This window comes from Ctenocephalides felis, unplaced genomic scaffold (genome assembly GCF_003426905.1).
Source record: "Ctenocephalides felis isolate EL2017-DRISC unplaced genomic scaffold, ASM342690v1 CF-g0.4_SCAFFOLD_03571, whole genome shotgun sequence".
NCBI lineage: Eukaryota > Metazoa > Arthropoda > Insecta > Siphonaptera > Pulicidae > Ctenocephalides > Ctenocephalides felis.
In genome coordinates this window covers 26,120,659-26,137,314 of record NW_020539725.1, presented here as the reverse complement: position 1 = coordinate 26,137,314, position 16,656 = coordinate 26,120,659, and the positions used below count along the sequence as shown (strand labels likewise).

Here is a 16,656-nt window from a genome sequence, read left to right as displayed (position 1 = left end):
AATTTACTTATAAAAACGTGTAAATGGTGATTTATATATTAATTTTAATTGTACCATATGCAAAATTTTACTTACAAATTAACATAATTAACTGTAATAATAATTAATTGAAATACTTACTAATTAATTACTGTTTCCAAACTCGTCAATATTATTAGCAAAATATGGTAACAGGGACATGTCAATTAGTTTAATAAATAAAATTAGAATATGATTGTATATATTTTACATTTATTCAAAATCAATTTGCAAAAAAATGATTGATCAACAATTCTACGAAATTGTGCTCATGAATGTCAGTAATATATCTAGCATATGTACATAGTCTCTGTATTATACAATCAAGAAAGTTTTTGGCCTATATTATGACTTTGTACTATTGGTATCGTAGAAGATTTTGATTTACAAAGTAATGTGAAACATTTAAATTAATTGCATAAGTGATTTATTTATAAAATTCTGCAGGATCCTTGCAGAGTTTATCGTGTTTTACTGGTTCTAAAGAAATTTCGTTCACAGCACTTTTCAAGTGATTCAGCGTACAAAAATTAGGAGGCAGCTTTCCCTTTTTATTGCATCCTGGCAGACGCAAAGGTTTTAAACAATTTTTCTTTTTTTTTCTATAAAGTATCTGTTAAAAAGCATATTTCTATAGACCCATATTTCAAAGCGAGTTAAAAAATAAGGTATAAAAACAACAGAATACTAATTTTATAAAAGAACAAATTGTTTTTGCAAGGTTTAGTAATTCTTACTTTGACTTGCCATTTATTATCAATGGTTTGATATAATTCAATTATGTGCATTGCACCATGCTCAGGATACAAATCGTCAGGATCAAATAGTTTTGCATCTATAGTAGTTCCATTTGGAGCAAATCCTGTTACTAAAGCTGCAAATATACCTTGTGGAACCGTTAGTATTGATAATCTACGTTCATTATTTTCTGGTTCTAAAAATTGTCCTTTCTTATTTCTAAATTTCTGTATGTCTTGTAAAACATCATAAACAATAGGCCCTGTTGAAGAAGAAGTATCAATCAATCTATTGATATTTTTGGAATCTAATCGGGATTATGATATTCTAAATCCTTTTATATTATACTGGTTTTATTATCTACAAAATTAGAATACTAATTTTTATAGAGTTACCTGAAGCCAGTTTTCTTTGTATTTCATCTGCTGTCAAAGAAGACCACATAAACAGTTTCGAATATTGTTTAAGTTCGCTTCGAATTCGTTTCCAGTACTTCATTTTGCGATAATTTTTTTTTTCTATATGAATAAAACTAAAAAAAAATATTCGATTGATATTTTGTAATACACATGTCATTAAATTTTAATATATTATTACATACCACGTTATATAACGATTCGTATGCTAGCCAGATATCTTGTGGAGTTTGGATAGCAGTTCTTTTTGGTACAATTTTTTCTTTCAAAACGGCTATAGCTTTTATGACTTCATCTTTTATAATGGGATATTTTACTTCAAGTTCTTGGAAAAATCTTGGACATTTTTCTGCACTATAAAATTTGGTATACTGAAAGCATTGAAATAGTTATAAGTTGACATCGTTAATTGTCTCAAGTATTCTAAATTGTAGATGTACCTCCTGCATCGCTGGAAATTGTGTAGTATTCTTTTTTGCTATAGACCATATACGATCTTTTTTATACCTCTGAAAGCAAGTGACTGGTTTAACTTAAATGATATAAAATTACGTTTTTTTTTATTAAATTTGCATGTAACAATCAGAATAGAGTAAGTAATTCTATGAACTACAGTGAGAACATAATCTGAACAAATCTATAACGTAAAGTAAAGGAAAAAACTAACTATAATAATAATAATAATAAATAAATAGAAAAACAATAGTTAAAAAAACATAAGAATAAATATAATAATAGAATAGAAAACTGTTCCATTGACCAAATAACTATATTTAAACCTAGTATTTTAATATTACTCATGTCATTCGACAAATGATATTTCTAAATTCATGGATAAAGGGTAATGCAATTACAAACACTGACAAATAGTTTAACATTACAAATTCATAAATACTTCAAAGAAAATTAATTTTAATGAATAAAATTTTGCACAACTAAGTCTTACAATATGTGCAATACTTAATCGGTAGTTTTTGTGTTAATAAAATTGAATTGAAATTAGTAATAGGCGTGAGTGAAAAAATACTATGAGAATGTACATTTCGGATTATTTTTATGGATAATGTTAATTTTAAATCAGAATATAATTCTACAATTGATTATAGTTTTATCATTTTATAACGATTATGAGTGCAAGAATATGTCGTATATGTGATACAAGGTGTTTTAGTTTATATTTTATTGTTTGTATATAAAATTATAAAAACATTGTTTTACTATATAGTTGCCCATGCTTACCTTATTTTCCAACACGGCTGCTAAAACCAATGCGGCTTGTTGAGTTCTGGGAGAACCACTGGCAAAGCTCCAGTATTTATCTTTGGTCCATTTTTTTATTCCAAACTTTTCTTTGTACATTTTTCCAATTTCTACACCGTAATCATAGGCATCGTTTCTTCCACGCTAGAAAATGATAAATCAAATCAAATAAATATAATTCTAATTAATGAATTGTTCAATATTTAACGTACCCAACTCAATCGACTAGTAAATTCAGATCTTCCGAAAATTGTTGGCCCTCCGGGATAATCACAAGGCCAATGTGCTGGTCCTCTTACAGTCTAAAATAAATAAATAATTATATTATTCACAGTGCAAGTATTTTTTTAATGTTTCTCGCAAGATACAATTTTGCCCTCAAGTAAATTTATTATTTCTTCCTATATCAAACAATGATATGTTACAACCATTAAGGTACATATTGGATGAATACTAAACATTGTAATAATAACATAATTTTCTATTATCAAAATTAATATTGAATTATGAAAAGATAGCATTTTGGTTAAAAAAAATATTTAATAATAGTTTATATTTAATTTGATTTAAAAAATAATAATTTTGTTGAGAATTAAAATTTATCTAAAGATATTTTCAAATATATGTAAAAAAATATTATCCAATTTCCAAATTCGTATTACCGTTTTTACAAAAATTATTTATTTTCTCTAATGGGCTCTTTTTACTATAAGAATTATGAACTTATTGGTTATTGAACTATATTTGATTGAAGTTTTTAAAAATCTAAAATTTTGGATGAATCAATAGAATGAAAGATGTTTCATTACAATATTTTGTTATAAATATACAGTAAAACTCCAATTATCCGAACTCCAATCATCCAAACTCCAATTATCCGAACTCCGACTATCCGAATCGCCGATTTGATTATCCGAATCGGTCCGGGTCTTCATTAATTCGGATAATTGGAGTTCTACTGTAAGTATATCTACAATGCATTCATAAGTTACATTCAAATTGAGGTTGCCATTTGGCTATGCCTCTTTTTGCTATTTGATATGCCTATTTGGATGTAGAAATTCCTGAATAAATACTACTTACAATAAATACAAATTTCAGTGTCCGCTCTACATTTTCATTTGGGTTTTCGTCCTTGGCATTAATAAATGTAATAAGTGCACATATACATAAAAACTTTGAATACCACATCCTCGAATTTTTGCATTTAAAATCTTAGAAATTGCAAAATTAAATTTTCCAATGGTACTTACATTGTATATATAAGTTATATTTGCGTTGGTTTGATGTTGATTCAGTTGGTGTAAATTTATTAATAACAAAATATTCTACGTTGCAAAACCCTGTTCGACAATTTGAATAATATATAATACATAAATTATGTGTAACTTTAAACTATATGGTTATGGTCTATTGACCATGAACTTTTTTAACTAATTTTTTTTAAGTAGTAAACTGCCATAAATACTTAGAGTACTCATTTCTTAATTACCTACCGTTTTCCAGTATGCAAACTATTAATATAAATTATAAAACGTACCACAATCCATAAATTTAAGAACTGTGTAAAACTATTTAGAATAGTGTAAAATAGCGCACATAAGCACTAATATTTTGCTATGGTCCAATTTTACAAAAATTTTCACAATTACTGCCGATGATTAATTAAAATTAATATTTGTAACATCAAAAAATTTATGGATCTACAAGTATGTATTATTGCTTTCTTAAAGCAAGTTGCATAAACTTTAAGATATAGAAAATAATTGAGTTGATAAAAATGAGTTTGAGCATATACTACTCAAAATTTATACAACTCAAAATAATTTAAAAAATTTTAAAATTGATCGAAAACAAAATAAAAAAGTAACAGTTAAGCTAGTGCCAATTCTTAATTGATTCTGAAATTAACTTAAGTTAAATAAAAAAATAACTCGTCCTTTATTTGCACTATACTACATCAAACAGAAAAAAATGATCAAAAAATTATGTGTTTGTTGTTTAAATAATAACCAATTCACGTTTTTTTGTTTTTTTTACAAAAACAATGCTGTATATATTTTTAATTAACTAAGTTAAATAAAACTAAAAAATAAAACAGCTCTACTGATTACGGAAAACTATTTACCATCGAATTTCTGAAATCGCCAAAACATATTTTACTTTTACATATACATATGCATAATTTTTCCAATTTGTGTACTAAACGATCTAGATGGGCTTGAAAAGTCGACAAACCAGTTTTATTGTATCAGAATTTTTTAAAAAATCATAATATTTTAGACTTTTTTTTCGAAAAGTTAAGAACTACTATAATATAGTAAGAATTGTGCTAAAAGTATTTAAAGTGCAAGTGGGATATTTTTGGAAAATATTTAAAGATTTCCAAAACAATCGATTATATGTAATGATTGATATTTATTATTTTTTTGTTCTTCAACAAGTACTTAACGCAAACAAATTAATTTGTAATATTTAAAACTTTTGTTGTAAGTTCGTTCAGAGGTAGAAGGCTTTTTTTTTAATTCGAGAAGTATATATCTTTAAATTAAATATATAAGTTGTTTGTAATATATATTTATAACCTTTATAATATTTACTTTGAGATTCCCGTTCTTTATCAATAGTAAATTGTGTTTTTCAAGTATTTTATTGGCATTCTAGCATATTGGAATTTCAGACAAAATCAGAATTAAAATAAAATCAGGTACATAATGTCAATGTATTAAAAAATTGAAACTGGATCTGATTCATATTATGACATTGTACTATAGGTATGGTCGGAGCATTTGTTATTATTAATATTTTGATATAATATAAATTAATATTACAATTTATGATATAACATTCAAACTAATGACATCTGTAAATTATTGACAGTTATACATTTTTGTCATTTATTCATTCTAAAACTTGCGTGCAAAGATTGCTATGTTTTATTGGTCCTAAAGAAGTTCGATTAACAGCCTCCTTAATTTGCTTAAGCGTGCAAAAGTTTGGAGGCAGCTTTCCTTCTTTATTGCATCCTGGTAGGCGCAAAGGTTTCAAACAATCTCCCTTCTTTTTTCTATATAGAATCTGTTAAAAAAAACATGTATAGATACATAACAAAAATTTAATATAATAAAATTGTAATTTCATGATATGTTAAAAATTATTTTTATGTGCTTTAGCAACATTTACCTTGACATGCCATTTATCTGCTGTTACATGATACAGTTCAATTATGTGCATTGCACCATGCTTTGGATATAAATCATCAGCATCAAACAATTTTCCGTCTACTGTAGTACCATTCGGGGCAAATCCTGCCACTAGAGCTGCAAATACTCCTTGTGGAACCGTTAGTATTGATAATACATGTTCATGTTTTTTTGGTGCAGGCTCATTATTTTTTGGTTCTAGCTCAATCTTTTTTGGTACCGGCTTATTATTTTCTGTATGATTGTCTCTAATATATTTGATATCTCGCAGAACATCAAATACTATAGGACCTGATTAAGCAATAGTCATATATATTATTCTTTATTCTATAATCTAATTTTTGTAGTGATTCAGACTTATCACTGTTCTTTAATATAAATCTTATAGTTCTACTTATATATCTTATTATATTTTTTAACTAAATTTTTGGGTTAAATTGTCATTTTTTATACATTTTTAATTGGAAATTTACTTTATTGATGGAAAAGATAAAGACTATAGCAATGAAACACTTTATTCTAAAATGTTTTCGGCAAGATTCAAATGAGCAAATGAAAATGCGTTTCCAGGTTATCGGTACCTATAAAAAGCATTTGAGAATTTGTTAACTAATATAAGAAGAAAATACTATAAACAATACATATGATATTATGTAATACTATTAAATAATCGAGCATGTTTAAGTAAAAGATAATTGAAATACATAAATATGAATTTGATGATTTTCTTAAATTTATACCCGACGTAGAAATATAACGTACAAATATAGAAATATAATTGTATCTTCATTTACCTGAAGCCAATTTTCTGAGTGTATTATCTGCTGTCAATGAAGACCACATGAACTGTTTAGAATATTGCTTGAGCTCGTTTCGAATTTGTCTCCAATACTTCATTTTATTATGGTATTTTTTTCTGTATGAATAAAACTGCAAAAAAATCAATTCAATATTATACTAATAGCACAAGTCTCCATAATGAAATATATTATTACGTACCACATTATATAGCGATTCGTATGCTAGCCAGATATCATGTGGAGTTCTGATAGAAGTCGTTTTTTGTGCCAATTTTTTCTTCAGAATGACTATAGCTTTCAGGAGCTCTAATTCACGATCTGTTTTAGGATAATTCTTTTCAACTTCTTGTAAAAATCTTGGGCATTGTTCTTTACTATAAAATTTGAGATACTGAAAACATTGAAATGATGATAAAATGACTTAGTGAGTATATAACTAATTATTATTATTATATATGTACCTCCTGCATTCCTGGAAATTGAGTAGTCTTCTTTTTTTCTGAGGACCATATACGATCTTTTTTGTACCTCTGAAAGAAAGAGGTAGGTTTTGTTAAGGTTCACTAGATAATTACCACGGGGTTAAACTTGGGACTTTATTAATACAAAGAGTTACGAATTCATTTAGAAAGTAGAATAGCTATATTTTTATTTACGTAATTTCTTTTGGAATAAACTTACACAAATAATTTTTATTTTCATATGATTTACCTTATTTTCCAATCCGGCTGCTAAAACTAATGCAGCTTGCTGAGTTCTGGGAGAACTACTAGCTAAGCTCAAGTATTTAGTTTTGTTCCATTGTTCTATATTAAACTTCTCTTTATACATTTCACCAATTTCGACTCCATAATCATAAGCATCGTTTCTTCCACGCTAGAAAATGATAAACCAAATCAAATAAATATAATTCTAATTAATACATTTTTTCATTTCTAACGTACCCAACTCAATCGACTAGTGAGTTCAGATCTTCCGAAAATTGTTGGCCCTCCGGGATAATCACAAGGCCAATGTGCAGAGCCTCTTACGGTCTGAAATGTAAAATTTTAAGCACAATGAAAGTATTGATTAATTGTTCTGAGAGAATTAACTATTTCATTGTGTTCTTTATTGCATTTACTCCCAAATACTAAATCTACTAATAAAAGTATAATTTTATTTTTATTCACTTAATATTTGAAACATATTTTCTTGCTTTTAAAATTAATTTTATATAAATGATTTAAATTGAAAATATGTATAGTTTTTTAATTTGTAAATACCAATTTTTATTTTTACAATAAAAATTTAATATTATTGAGAACAAAAATATTTTTAGAACATTTTCAAAAAGAAAATTTATTTTATTCAGGTTAAAATTTTTGAATCTAATATTCTAACAAATGATTGAAAACTGGAAGAAAAAACATGATTGTACTATACATGGTTTCATTAAAAAAATGTTGAGTCCATACGCCCTATTTGTTGATTTTGATAAACTCTATCCTTCTAATTTTACATGTATTTATACTTTATTAATACACTAGCGTTTTTTTAAAATTTGTATAACTGTAACGTATTTTTAAGATTAAGTACATTTTTTATATTGCAATCTACTATATGACTTATAGTAGTAAAATATAGTGGCTATATAAATTAATGAATAATTTTATTACTTACAATAAATACAAATTTTAGCTTTGGCACTTTAGGTGCAATTTTCTTTGGGTTTTTGTCATCACCATTAATAAATGTAATAAGTGCACATATATATAAAAACTTTGAATACCACATCTTCGAATTGCTGCTTTATAATCACAGTAATTACGGAGCTAATTTTTCCAAGGGAGTATACATGGTATATTTATAAGTAATATTTGCGTTAGATTGACGTTGATTTAGTTGACGTAATTTAATAAACAGCAAAATAGTCGATGTTACGAAACTAGCTCTGCGTTTTGACTGTGGCATATGATTTAAAATAAAATAATTAAGTTTACCATTAACAAGGTATAGTTTTGTACTAAACAAGTGTTTCTTCGCAAAACTAAATTTAATCGATTTAGGAATGGTTGAAATACTCAATTTTTTTTGTTCTTAATTTAATAATATAATCAACAGTTTTTCAGTATTATTCAGAACTATTTCCAGTAATAATATTCAGAAATTACAAACGGCTATAGGAAGCCTAAAATTTAAATCGATATTCATCGAATTGTTAAAAAAATCTTTTGCAAACGTAACTCACTTTTAGCAGAATATATACAAACTCAAAAATAATACAGAAATACTAACTTACTTTTCAAAGACCTAGATATTTTTATATCCAGAGTTAGCAATTTACGAGAAACTGAAATTAATATACAAATAAAATACTCTAGTATTAAACTTAACAAAATTTAGTACTTATTTACTCAATAAAGTATCCACTTATAAATTTTCATGATTCAATAAGATTGGAAAAAGATAATTAATAACATATCAAAATAGTTTATTTAAATTAATAATTTTTTAATATTCTGCATGCAAAAGTAAAATTATTTTTAATCATTATTTAAACAAAATTAAAATATGAACAGGATAAGCCAGATAATTTCGTTGAATCAACCAAAGTGTGTATATATATATATATATATATATATATATATATATTGTGCATGTGTATAAGAGTGGGAAAAGACACAGTATTATTTTGTACCATATTTTTTATGTATAAAACCAAATTTCAAAACTTTTTCAAATCTTCGTCATATTTTGTGATAATGAACTTAGAAATTTTCGCATACAAATCAAATTGTTGAAATCTATATTTCTCAATGATATACAGTCAATTACGCAAATATTTGTTCTATATATCAATTGATGTAATTTTCTCTTCTTTAATTCAATTACTGTATATTTGAGTAGATATTTCAAAATTCAAATGCGTCAATATAATTTATTTATTACATGAAGACATCATAATTTTGATACTCTATTTTCTATGCATGACGGATAGTTTGTAAAATATGTATGCTCTTTTTTATGTGTTTTTATCAAATTTTTTGTTGGTTTTCAGTGCTCCAGAATCTGTTAAGGATCCAAATCAGAATGTAAAAAATGTGCCGAAAATAGAAGATTTGAAAGATCCTTTGACATTAAAATTTGTGTTTGTGGTAAGAATTTACAAAATGTTACATGAATTTTAATTAAATTAAAAATTGAATTAACTATATTATACATAAAGGTAATGCGAAATGGTGAAAGTTTTCCCGATGAACACATGATTAAAACAAATCCAAGCTATGAATGGAAGCATTACAAATTTCCTCGTGGGGAATTGACCAAGGCAAGTATATTTGTCAATCTACACTATTAAATATACTCATTATTATACTTTCCAACAATAATTGACATAAGTACAAAAAGTGCCAAAAAAAACTTCTCAAAATTATACAAAAGAAGTATAGAAGTGAAGTTAGTACTCATTAGTATCGAAATGTTAGAAAAAAGTAAATAAACTTTATAATTAATGTTATGCAAATAACATGAAATGAAGAAAAAAATTAGGAGTAAAAGCAATTTAAACTTTGGTCTATGTTAATAAATCTGAAAGATTTTTCAAATTAAATACAAATTTTATTAAAAAATTAAAGTAATACTTTAATGAATACATATAAAAATTAATTAAAAAATATTATGTTTATTCCTTCAGCTAGGAAGACTTACTATGTATGAGGCTGGTGAAAACCTGAGACACTGGTACCCGGAATTCCTGAGCAGATCTTACGTCACAAAACGTTTAGTAAAGGTCACTGCTGTTGGAAGTAAGTTCACAATTAATTCACGTGAAAGCGCATTAATTGTGAGAGCAGCACTTAGACAAAAGGTAATATAATAATAATTATTAATTTTTTAACTCACAACATACTAGTTCACTTTAAAAATTTTATTAGAAAATAGAATATTTTTAACTTATCTGCTGCTATATCAAAACCAAACCCAAACTTTGATTTTGAATTTTATTTATCAAAGTTTTAATTTGATAATCGTCTAACATTCCAAAGACGTTGCAAGTAAATGCATATCTTGATTATACTAAGTGAAACCTTCATAATTTACATCATCGAACAAAAAGTTATCTTGATCTATGTTTTATTTAATGAAATAATTTGAAATTTTCTATGAAGTTGATAATATTTGAAATATTTTTAATAATTATTAAAAGTTAATAAATAATAACTCGTATAAAAAAAATCTATCTTCAACAGAATAAAAAGCATAGCTTGAAAAGAAAATGGTCTACAAGAAAATTGGCTTCGACTAGAAATGACGAGTTTACTGATGCTGTAAGTAGGCATTACAATTTTAATTATTAATTTAATAATATGTAGCCGCCACATTTTTTTAACCCATTTTAATAATTTGCCTGCTTTTTACATATTTCTTGATACTCAATATTTTTTATTACGAAGCTAAACAATTGTTCACTATCTTTTTCGTTTAAGTTTTAAAGTCTTCTTAACATTTTAAACATTTAGACATAGTAGAAAAATTTGATGTATGTGTGTGTTTGTTTGTGTGTATGTATGAATGTGTGTGTAGCATGTTTGTTCAAACGTGTGTGCGAATACAATTTTTCGTCAAAATTATAATTTGTATAAAAACTTATACATATTTTTTCTCAAAGGACAAATTATTTCGAAGAATTCAAAAAATTCTAAAGTTTCTACATCTTTTAAATTATGGTACATGAAGTGCAAGCAATTCGACTTAAGGCACGATGATATTGTTGATAAATTAATACCTGAATAATTCTTAATATGTACTTATGTTTTGCATAATTATTTTTTATGTGTTTTTAAAGATTTACTAAATTGTTTGACAATATTATTATGATTTAATACTGCAAATCTGTGTAAAACTATATATAATTAAAAATTTGTCAAAAGTATTTTTTTATTTATAAGGCTTTGGACTATTACTTAAAATGTAAAGAGTATCGGCCTGCACAAAATAAGGCTTTGTATGATAGCTTAATAACAAAATTCAAAAATGACTCCGGCTTTGGAGGATTGTGGAAGGCTTTACAAGAAAATACCGAAGCCGATTTGGATTACAATAATTTGTCAAAATTGCAATACTTATTCGAATTATATGAAACTAGCGTGAGTATGATTACAAATTTTTGAACATTTTAATTGAATTTTATAAATACTGTGAATGTTTCATTTGAAAAATTATTAAGAAATATATTCTTGAAAATTTGATAGAAAATATGCATGAAAATAACCAAATAAATATCTATATATATTAATTTAGGAACTGAGTGGTATTGGATTTCCTCATTGGCTACATAACAACAAATGGTATACTTACTATGAGTTAATGCGAGAATACGTTAATGCATCATATTCAACAGATTATTTAAAAACTGTTGCTGGAGGTTTGTAGTCAATTGTCATTTATCACAAACATTTAACAAATGTACAGAATATAAAGCAAAACGTACAAAAATTGGAAAATCATAAAGAATTGAATTTAGTAGTAACCGGAGTAACATGCAACCGATAGTTTTTCTATGGACTTAATCACTCGCGTGTTTATCATCGAGTTTGAACATAGGAAAATTAAATTGTTTTCAATGTAAACTTTAACAGAAACATAAAAAAATTCAAAAATAAAGCACATATTTTAAACTTCTTGTGTACCATTTTAAAACATAAATTTATCTTGTTTAAAAAAGGTTCAAAATGTTATTCTAAACGCTAATTCTATCCCTTTTCAAGGTCGTATGCTTCAATACTTTGTTGAATGGACGACAAGCTTAATGGAAAACTGGAACCTTGCGATACACGAATGTTAGTAAATGTTGGCTATGGCAAAACAGTATCGCCCTTTTTGGCAGCCTTAGGTGGTAGCAAAGGCTTTACCCATTCATATGAAGTGGCCTCAATTGAACCGGAAAAAAATGAAACTGTTGTCAATGTGACTGTGAATAGCTTCAGACCTTTCCATGGTGGTATGGTGATAGTCGAAGCACATCAATTGGATAGCAGTAATGACTTTTGGCTAAGGGTAATTAAATTAAAAATTTATCATTAATGTATATTTTTTAAGATATCAAGTATAAATCACATTATTAAGGTGTTTATTCAGGCGATTCGAATAATTTGTAGTATGAATTAAATTTTCTTTATTTAATGCGGTATTTAGAATGATAGTTCTCTATTAAATTTAATCAAATATTTGACAATTAGCATTATATAGCATTTAGCATTTTTTTACGTTTCTGTTTTTCAGGTTTTCGTAAGTGGAAGTACAAGTAGCCCAATTGAGGAGTTAAAAATAAACGACTGTACTTATCCATGTAGCTATCAAGAACTCAAGAAGAAATTACAGTCTTCACAATTAGCTGTTAATATGCAAGACTGGCTAAAAGCGTGCAATGTAGGGTCTGGTTGGAAAAAGTAATAACATTTAGAAATTGTAAAATAGATTAACTAAATTAAAAACGTGTTTGAAGTACTACTTTTAGTCTTATTATCTTTTAGGAGAAATAGCCTAGTTTAAAAGGTGTTAAATAAATATTTGAAAACGTGTACTTTATTTAATCTTTAGATAGTCAATTTAACTCAAAATATAAGTTCAAAACAAAGTAGTTCCGCACAATTAATTGGTTATCGTATATTATCATAACTTATAATTATTAGAAAAATTATTAAATATAATTATTCGACAACGCAAAGATGCAAATTATTTGTGAACTTAATCATACTTTATGTCACTTTACGCAAAGTTACGATTCTGAACAATGGCACTCAAAAAGATTTACTTATAATTAAAGTGAATAATTAAATTTATTAGATATCAAGGCTGATTAATATACAAAGAGATTTTATTTATATTACAAATGATAAAACTAATCGTTAAATTTTGTCTAATATTCAGAAGCACATTACCTACTTTAAAATCGCTTTTATCTACAGCGTGAATACGTTATTATTTCTCATTTGTAATAATTGATTTTATCTGCAAATCGCGTATATTTGTTCTACAAATTGATATTACGAAATTTGCTGTTATGCAAGTTGGCAAAAGTAATATACATATTATATATAGGCAGCAACTTTTTTTCTATTGAAATTATTTATGTTTTATTTTTGCACAAATGCTAGGATATGAAAAATTTAAGAAGTATCTAAACAACAAAAAAACAACAAATGTTAAATATTGACGCAATTACTAAAAAATTAGTGGAACATTTGTACCGTTTAATAAATTTAGTAATTCTCTTGCCATAATAATATTATTGGTATTTTTGTTTACAAAAGCTTGCACAACCTATAATAAATTTGATGATAGGTAAATATCGACATAAAATTTCTGTTTATGTCGATATTTAAAATTATTATTATTTCTGTTTAAAAACTACTTGTTTTATTATAATATATCTAATAGAAATAATCATAAAATATCTAAAATAAATATATTTATAAATAAAAAATGCTTAAAATAAGCTTGTTTGCATATTTGTTGATAACTCTAAACTGTCATAATACCCTGGAACTAAATGAAACTAATTTGAAATTAGTTTTTGCGGTAAATATTTTGTTCGAAAATTATTTTATTTATGAAATTACTAATATCATCTATACATTATATATAATTACAAAAAATATAAGCATAGTGATTAAATATAAAAATTTAAGTTCAGTTTTCAAATAAGTTTTAATATATTTAAATTGGGTATCAAAAGTTCTCTTTAAGGCTTTATAAATTATTATTGATATTTATCTATTATTGATTATGTCCTCTCTAGTTTTAATTGTTATTTAATATATAATTTATTTATATTCTTTTAAAATAATGTTTTGGTTTTTATTCGAGTGTTTTTACAGATTGTTCGTAATGGTGAGCATTATCCTGATAAATATGCTTTGGAATATGAAAAACGATTTAATAAATATACATTCCAACCAGGTGAACTATTACAGGTAAACAAAAAATTCACAATAATTGAATTTGATTTATGTTTTACTATTATATGTATATTTTATTTTACAGTTAGGTAAAGAAACTATGTATGATGTTGGGAAAAAACTGAGAGAAAGATATAATGAATATTTGCGTGATCACTCTCTTACAAAATATCTCGTTAAAACCTCTGGAGTGAAAAATAAATTTTCAAAAAGAACTTTGGAGAGCGCTCTCATTTTGCAAGAAGGATTGAGGAAATCTGTAAGAGACAATAATTATCATAGAAAATATTATTTAAGTCATAATTTCAATCAAATATTTTCAAAACTAATCGAATTTAATAAAAAAAAAATATATTAAAACATAAAACTGAAACTTTCTGACATTCAGAAATATAATTGTTTTTAAAACATAGTTTTATAATTATTATATTCAAATTGAATTTCATACAGATTATCAGAAGCATCTTAAATGATCTATTAATTTCGGCAAATAATATTAGTGGTATATTTATTATATACATTTTACATAAATTTAAATAAACACTATAAATATAGAGATATTTCATTTCTACTATTTCAGTATATTATCAAACTGCAATAATATTATTCATTATAATTTCATAATGGAAATTTATTTTTTATTTTGAATTAACTTTTATTTAATTACAGGAACAGAAATATGTTCTAAATCGAAATTGGACTGAAAGACAATGGTCGACTGTTGAAGATCCAAATTACACTGACAGTGTGGGTAACTATAAATCAATTAAAAATTTAAAATATTTATTAATTAAATTTATAATAATTTTAGGCTAGTTACTATTATTACAATTGCGATAAATATTTGGAAGAACAAAACAAAATACTACAACGAGAACTAAGAGAAAAGGTACTAGGAAAATATAAGGAATTGATGGACGTGTTTAGAAGAAATACTAAATTAGAACTACAACCAAACAAGTTGAATGAATTGTTTTCATTGTACGAGTTGTATTATAATGAAGTAGGTTCATGAAAAAATAATTTTCTAAAGTTTAAAAGTTAAGATATGGTTTACCAAGCTATTGCTTCTAATCCAAACTTTACTCCTATTTAATAAAAATATTAGGTACAATTTGAATTGTTAGGTAATTAAATTTTAATTATTAAATTCATGATTAAATATTTTAACCTAATGTAATTTTATTTGCGTTATTTTTAATTTGTTGAATATTTTATTATGTATTTCTAAAATTATTTACCTAATTTTATATTTTGGCAATAATTCGCTCGTTCTGAATATTTTTTTTATTATCTCTTTTTCAAATTAGAAAAAAAGGTATATTCAATTGTGATTTGATTTGATAATTTTTTATTCTTATTGCTCCAATTTTTTTTGTTTTAACGCATTTTTTATACAAATTTCTTTTATTCTTTTATAGGAAATAAGTAATATAAAACGACCAGATTGGTTAACAGATGAAATATATTCTCAATTCAAAGAATTAATGAATGATTATGTTGAGGCAGCTTTTGCAACAAATGCCTTAAAATCTATGGCTGGAGGTGAGAAATATTAATTTTATAATACATTTTTTATTCGGAAACTTATCATAATACAAGGTATTTTTTAAATTCATCATATTTTATACTTTATTTTTGACAATTTGTAATTAATTTGTGAGAGACAGGATTTTCGTAAATAAATGACTCAAAAGTTTATACTTGATTGATTGAATCAGATTTTTTTTTTTCAAATAAAATATAAAACTTATCTCTCAACTTTGCAATAATCCTATAATCTTGCAACAGTTTTTACAAATTATTATTAAAGTCTTATATACAATAGGAATAGACAATATATTACTTAAATATTTTTATGCCTAAATAGTGTTCATTTAAATTTATATGTAAAATGCATATATATTATATACGATAAGATAGTATTTTTCATACTCCTTAGACGTAAGTATACGATTAATATTATTTTCCGAAAATAATTGAATATTTTACATGCTTCTGATGATCTGCTTTAAATTCAATTGACTAATAACAAAACAAAACCAATTTTAGAAATATAAATTATTATAAAGTTAGTTTAGTTTGATATTTGATCATAACATTTACTAAAATTGATGACATTGATTTTTAGTGGATTTAAAATTTCATTAAAAAATTTAATTAGTTTTTTATTAGCTTGTAATACTAATTAATTATAATCAGTAAAATGTGTTATTTAAATTATTTTATAGGTTTACACGTAAAACATATGTTCGATACAATTAATTTGATGAAAGAT

The 16,656-nt window shown here is 25.2% G+C and overlaps 2 protein-coding genes across 2 annotated transcripts; one reads left to right on the top strand and one right to left on the bottom strand.

Annotated features, from left to right (window-relative positions):
- Window positions 1–1,219: 1,219 nt before the first annotated feature.
- On the bottom strand, window positions 1,220–8,388 carry LOC113385853. Its single transcript, XM_026623681.1, has 13 exons — window positions 8,359–8,388; window positions 7,380–7,469; window positions 7,147–7,311; window positions 6,897–6,965; window positions 6,635–6,826; window positions 6,430–6,565; window positions 5,616–5,926; window positions 5,346–5,510; window positions 2,645–2,734; window positions 2,412–2,576; window positions 1,613–1,681; window positions 1,358–1,543; window positions 1,220–1,288 (listed from the first exon to the last, which is right to left on the bottom strand). Exons 1-13 carry the CDS (start codon window positions 8,386–8,388, stop codon window positions 1,220–1,222), a joined length of 1,737 nt encoding a protein of 578 aa, XP_026479466.1.
- Window positions 8,389–9,404: 1,016 nt separating this feature from the next.
- On the top strand, window positions 9,405–12,401 carry LOC113385852. The gene is made up of 8 exons (XM_026623680.1): window positions 9,405–9,418; window positions 9,476–9,572; window positions 9,644–9,745; window positions 10,112–10,285; window positions 10,668–10,745; window positions 11,367–11,564; window positions 11,719–11,842; window positions 12,186–12,401. The coding sequence occupies exons 1-8, from the start codon at window positions 9,405–9,407 to the stop codon at window positions 12,260–12,262; spliced, it is 864 nt and encodes a 287-aa protein (XP_026479465.1). The 3' UTR covers window positions 12,263–12,401.
- Window positions 12,402–16,656: the final 4,255 nt, after the last annotated feature.

Excerpts from the sequence above, each read along its gene's own strand:
- LOC113385852 (XM_026623680.1), top strand. Across the intron at positions 10,286-10,667 it reads GAGCAGCACTTAGACAAAAG|AATAAAAAGCATAGCTTGAA; the intron begins GTAATATAATAA and ends TATCTTCAACAG. Across the intron at positions 11,565-11,718 it reads TCGAATTATATGAAACTAGC|GAACTGAGTGGTATTGGATT; the intron begins GTGAGTATGATT and ends ATATTAATTTAG.
- LOC113385853 (XM_026623681.1), bottom strand. The coding sequence starts at position 8,388 with ATGCCACAGTCAAAACGCAGAGCTAGTTTC. Across the intron at positions 7,470-8,358 it reads CAAAACGCAGAGCTAGTTTC|ACCGTAAGAGGCTCTGCACA; the intron begins GTAACATCGACT and ends TTTACATTTCAG. Across the intron at positions 5,927-6,429 it reads ACTCAGAAAATTGGCTTCAG|GTCCTATAGTATTTGATGTT; the intron begins GTAAATGAAGAT and ends TTGCTTAATCAG.